Source organism: Octopus bimaculoides, chromosome 23, assembly GCF_046866305.1.
Source record: "Octopus bimaculoides isolate indiv1 chromosome 23, ASM4686630v1, whole genome shotgun sequence".
NCBI lineage: Eukaryota > Metazoa > Mollusca > Cephalopoda > Octopoda > Octopodidae > Octopus > Octopus bimaculoides.
This window is the reverse complement of record NC_142950.1, coordinates 9,732,119-9,738,081: the sequence shown is the minus strand read 5'-3', so window position 1 is coordinate 9,738,081 and position 5,963 is coordinate 9,732,119. Positions and strand designations below refer to the sequence as shown.

At 39.0% G+C, this 5,963-nt stretch overlaps 1 protein-coding gene across 1 annotated transcript in view; it reads left to right on the top strand.

Moving 5' to 3' along the window:
* The first annotated feature begins 1,830 nt into the window (after positions 1 to 1,830).
* The window catches only part of LOC106869261 (exostosin-1), a 6,611-nt gene continuing 2,478 nt past the window's right edge, over positions 1,831 to 5,963 (top strand). Inside the window, exons 1-3 of the mRNA XM_089340003.1 lie at positions 1,831 to 2,163; positions 4,300 to 4,398; positions 5,144 to 5,233. Of these exons, the coding sequence (XP_089196129.1) occupies positions 1,846 to 2,163; positions 4,300 to 4,398; positions 5,144 to 5,233 (507 nt within the window). The 5' untranslated portion in view covers positions 1,831 to 1,845. The remainder of the gene's footprint in view (positions 2,164 to 4,299; positions 4,399 to 5,143; positions 5,234 to 5,963) is intronic.

Below are 5,963 nucleotides of genomic sequence, written 5' to 3'. Positions count from 1 at the left end.
AGGTCTTCCTGGGCCTACCTCTTCCACGGGTTCCCTCAACTGTTAGGGTGTGGCACTTTTTCACGCAGCTATCCTCCTCCATTCTCACCACATGTCCATACCAGCGCAATCGTCTCTCTTGCACACCACAACTGATGCTTCTAATGTTCAGCTTTTCTCTCAAGATACTTACACTCTGACGGGTATTCACATTGACATTACACATCCAACGGAGCATACTGGCTTCATTCCTTGCGAGCTTACGTATGTCCTCAGCAGTTACAGCCCATGTTTCACTGCCATGTAGCATGGTTGTTCGTACGCATGCGTCATACAGTCTGCCTTTTACTCTGAGTGAGAGTCCCTTTGTCGCCAGCAGGGGTAAGAGCTCTCTAAACTTTGCCCAGGCTATTCTTATTCTAGCAGCTACACTTTCAGCGCACCCACCCCCCACTACTAACTTGGTCGCCCAGATAGCGGAAGCTATCAACTACCTCTAGTTTTTTCACCCTGGAATGAGATAGAAGTTGTTTCCTGTTTGTTTGCAGTCTTTATTGCCCCTGAACATCTGCCACAAACAAAAACTAACTTGCTAGTTAACCTGCCTTTGATGTTGCTGCACCTCTTATGTGTCCATAGCTTGCACCGGGTACATCTTATAGAGCTAAGGTTAAAAATATATATACATATAGTAGTAGTAGTAGTAGTAGTAGTAACTGTAGTAGTAGTAGTAAGCTACTTACCGTTCGAAAGTCTAGTTTCTTCCTTTGACTTTCCACCAAGGAGGCTGCTGCACAATTTTTTTTTAGACAGATATTTTTGACACCCCACCTTTCCCTACCGCATTGGGGGGTAGAGGGATTTTAGTGTGTGGTGCAATGTTGGTGAGATAATGGTGTGTTCTGGTGTTGTGTATGGGTGGTTATATGTTTTAATGTCGTTTTGTGTGATGTTTGTTTTTGAGTTGATGTATTTCCTCAACTCTGTGTTTTTTGTGTTTATTGCTGTGAGCATTTAGTAGTAGTAGTGGTAGTAGTGGTAGTAGTAGTAGTAGTATTGGTGGTAGTAGTGGTAATGGTGGTTGATGTACAGCAAAAGAGGCACCACTTGTGCACACACCCCTCCCACATGCACACACATACACGTACTCTTTTACTCGTTTCAGTCATTTGACTGTGGCCATGCTGGAGCACCGCTTTTTTAGTCGAGCTAATCAACCCCAGGACTTATTCTTTGTAAGCCTAGTACTTATTCTATCCGTCTCTTTACGGGGGACGTAAACACACCAGCATCGGTTGTCAAGCAATGTTGGGGGGACAAACACAGACACACAAACACACACACACATATATATATATATATATACATATATACGACAGGCTTCTTTCAGTTTCCGTCTACGAAATCCACTCACAAGGCTTTGGTTGGCTCGAGGCTATAGTAGAAGACACTTGCCCAAGATGCCACGCAGTGGGACTGAACCCGGAACCATGTGGTTGGTAAGCAAGCTACTTACCACACAGCCACTCCTATGCCTATGGTTGTTTATTTTTAGAATGACATTGCAGGATGAGTGTGAGAGGCCAGATCTGGTTGGTTTGAACCTTAAACAGGTACAATATCAAAGTCAGACATGGCTGATTTAACCCTTTAACATTTAGATTACTCTGTAATAAGTAATGCTTATTTATTCACATTGTCTGGAATTAATCATGCATTGCCTTTGAGATTTTAATGATGTGGTTGTTTATTTTTAGAATGACATTGTAAGGTAGGAGTGAGAGGCCAGATCTGGTTGGTTTGAACATAAAGCAAGCAGAATATCTGGGTTTGATATTGTCAGCTTAAATGTTAAAGGATTAAAACATGTCTTTATCCTATTTCATTATATTTATTTATTTATATTATTTTCTTTTCCTTTTGTCGTTCCAGATCCTCAAAGACCGAATTTACACAAGTATGGCCCGTAACTTAATGCTATGGAATAGCATGCCTGGCGCCCACTTCATCATGCCAGAATATTCGGATGCCGCCATAACATATCCTTTTTATTATAGACAGCTTGGCCGTGAGCCGTCATCCCAATTCACAGCTATAATATACGTTGTCACGCCTGTGACATCTTCTTCTTCACCATTGTTTCGACTGGTACGAAATGTTGCCAAGTCTGCTTATGTACATAAGGTAAAAACTATGTCCTTCTTTCATCCTTATTGCATTACTTGCTTTCCAGCCGTGTGGCCATGTAGTTTACAGTTCAATCCTACACCATGAAGCCTTGTGAGTGGATTTTGACAGAAACTGAAAGAAGCCTGTCATATATGTGTGTGTCTTACAGTTCTATATTTAAGAGATGAGGAATTATGTACATTATTTACATTTGACGGATATTTGTCCTCATCTTGTTTGTTGTTAACACAACGTTTCGGCTGATATACCCTCCAGCCTTCATCAGGTGTCTTGGGGACATTTCAAACCTGTATTCTCATTCCTAAGGTATTTTCGATGTTGTTATTATTTTTGTTCAGGTCACTGCTTGGAATCAAACTCGGAATCTTGGGGTTAGTAGCCCGCACTCTTAACCACTACGCCATATGGCATAGTGGTTAAGAGCGCGCGCTACTAACCCCATGGCATTGTGGTTAAGAGTTCCGAGTTCGATTCCATGCAGTGACCGGAACAATAATAATAATAGTAATAATAATATCGAAAAATACCTTAGGATATGTGAACCCAGGTTCGAAATTTCCCCAAGACACCTGATGAAGGCTGGAGGCTATATCAGCCGAAACGTTGTATCAGAGATGAAGCATCTTTGACCATTTGGTCTGTTGGGTCAGAGATGACCAGTGACCAAAAAAACACCACAATAAACAGGAGAACATATTTGATAATGTAGTCCTAAATACATTATGCCAAAAAAACAAAGACTTAATAATTTATGGCTCAAACATCTTTGACCTGTGGTCAGTTAGATCAAATGACCGATGGCTAAACAACCATGACACACTTGATAATGTCGTCCTAGGTACATTATTCCTGAAAACAAAGGTGAATACAGTCCCATCTGGAGTATTTTTGACCAATGTTGGGGTCAGACATAACCTTGGGCTAATAACCCCCCACCACTACAATAGCATCATCATCATCATCAAATATTTCCAATCATTCAAATGCCCTGCCATGACCACTCCTCCTGACATGAACAACCACAGTCTTACTGACTGACACATTGGTAATGTTTACACAGTTGTCATAATTAGTGTCTTTGAGCGTAAATATTGGCATTTCTATTATTGGTAGATTTCAACAAGAAATTTGATTAGTTGTAATGATTTACCAGTGTATATATGTGTGTGTATATAGAGAGAGAAAAATATGTACATACATACATACATATGGCAAGATATCTTGAAATGAAACTGAATAATGACATACATGCATACATAGACACAGAGAGAGATGATATACATAAGTGATTTATAGATGATGTGTGTATACACATATATGATACAGAGAGATGATATATGTAATTTATAGAAGATATATGTGTGTGTGTGTATATAAATTAGTGTACATTTAAGTACTAAGAGGCGAGCCTTTACAGGTTGCCTAGCATTACTAGAAAGAGCAGTCAAAACGTCCAAAACATAGTTAAGAGCAATTTTGAAGGGAATGAAATATATATATATATATATATATATATATATATATACACTTTTACTCTCTTTTACTTGCTTCACTCAGCTGGCAAAAATGAGTAATCCTGCGATGGATTGATGTCCCATCCGGATGGAGAATGTATACGCCATCGAAACTGGGAAACCCTTTACCTTTTTGGGCCCCACTGGCTGGGTGAGCTGGCCAGCATTCACCCCTAATTGGATGGCTAATCCATCATAGGTTTACCCATTTAATAAAAATAAAGAAATTACTGCGTATAGTGCTCAGGTGCATTACAACTCATCAAAGGTGCATGTGCAGTACATAGAATTACATGCAAAAGTCGGTTTTATACTCACAAATATATGAATAATAATAATAATAATACGGCTGAGTGAACTGGAGCAACATGAAATAAAGTGTTTTGCTCAAGAACCCAACACACCACTGTAAGTAAATCCTCAAGGTGGGCAGAACATATTGAGTATTCATTCTTATTCTTTGCCACTATCATACATACATATAGAGGGGTAAGAAGCAGGAAGAGTCCAATTTTAGTAGGGGGATATTGAGATAGAGACAGTTCAGATATCAGTATGATTACTCTGTTGTATATTTGTTTTTGTTTATTTTATTCTTTTTTTTTTCTGTTTTTAGATTTTAGTTATCTGGCACTGTGATGTTTCTCCCCCTCCTCCCCGCAAGTGGCCTTCAGATCTTGCTGTCCCTATTCTGGTCAAGACTAGAAATATCAAGGTTTGTATCCATACCTTTTCTCTCTCTCTTTATCTCTCTGACTCTTTTACTCCTTAAGTACCAGTTACGCACTGGGGTCAAAGTAATCAACTTAATTCCTTTGTCTGTCCTTGTGTGTCCCCTCTATGTTTAGCCCCCTGTGGGCAATAAAGAAATAATTATTATCACTATCATTATAATGTTATTACCTCTATCATTACAACTCTCATTGCCCTATTATTACTATTGACTTTACCATTGTCATTACCCCGTCATTGTCACTCTCATTATGCTGTCCTTACCACACTCATTACCACTGTTACTTCTACTATCATTGCCACTTTTTCTGTACAGTTATTACCACTTTCATTACAATTCTCATTGCCCTGTTACAACCACTAACGTTGACTCTATTATCATTATATTGTTATTAAGTCATTACCATTCATTATGCTCTCCTTACTACTCTCATCATATTATCATTACCACTCATTTCTGTATCATTATCAGTCCTTACCACTGTTTTGCCATTAACATTGGCACTGTTATTGTCACTGTCATTACATTGCACTGATATTACCCCTATCATTACCCTGTTATTACTTATGTCATTACCTCTATCATCATGCTATCATTACCATTGTCCTTACAGCTATCATTGCCACTGTCTTCACTCATTACAATTCTCATTCTTCTGTCAGTACTACTATCCTTAACATTATTATTATTACTATCATTACAATGTTATTACCATTATCTCTTACAGTCCATCAGTGCACGGTTCTTCCCCTACAGAGATGTAGAAACAGATGCTGTGTTCAGTTTGGATGAAGATGTACTTCTCAATACAGATGAGGTAAGTAGCAAGGGCGGTGGCAGATGTTACAGTGGGGGAAGGACAGGTGGGCTTAGCTCCCCTCTCCAGAAAACGTCTCTTCTGGAACATTCTACATTTTACCAACACAAACTAGGTATTGAGCAAAGAGAGAGACTTCACACTTTGGTGACTCAAGCATAACTTTCCTATCATCTACTGACGCTTTCACCCTGATGAGGTCACTATTCTAAGCTAGTTTGTTGTGTCGTGTGACCTGTGTTGCTATGTTGGCTGTCAGCGTAGCCTCAGTTGTCAAGTGATGGCGGATGGATAAACGCAGACTCAAAGACACTCATATATATATATTCTTTTAGTCTTTTGTTTGTTTCAGTCATTTGACTGTGGCCATGATGGAGCACCACCTTTAGTCGAGCAAATCGACCCCAGGACTTATTGTATGTGAGCTTAGTACTTATTCTATCGGTCTCTTTTGCCGAACCGCTAAGTTGCGGGGATGTAGACACACCAGCCGAACCACTAAGTTGCGGGGATGTAAACACACCAGCATTGGTTGTCAAGCGATAGCGGGGGGGGGGGGGAACAAGCACAGACACACAAACATATAAACATATATATACACACATAAATACATTATATATATATATATATATAAATACATGTGTGTATATAAATACATGTGTGTGTATATGTATATATATATATATATATATATATATATAAAAATACATGGGTGTGTATGTATATATAT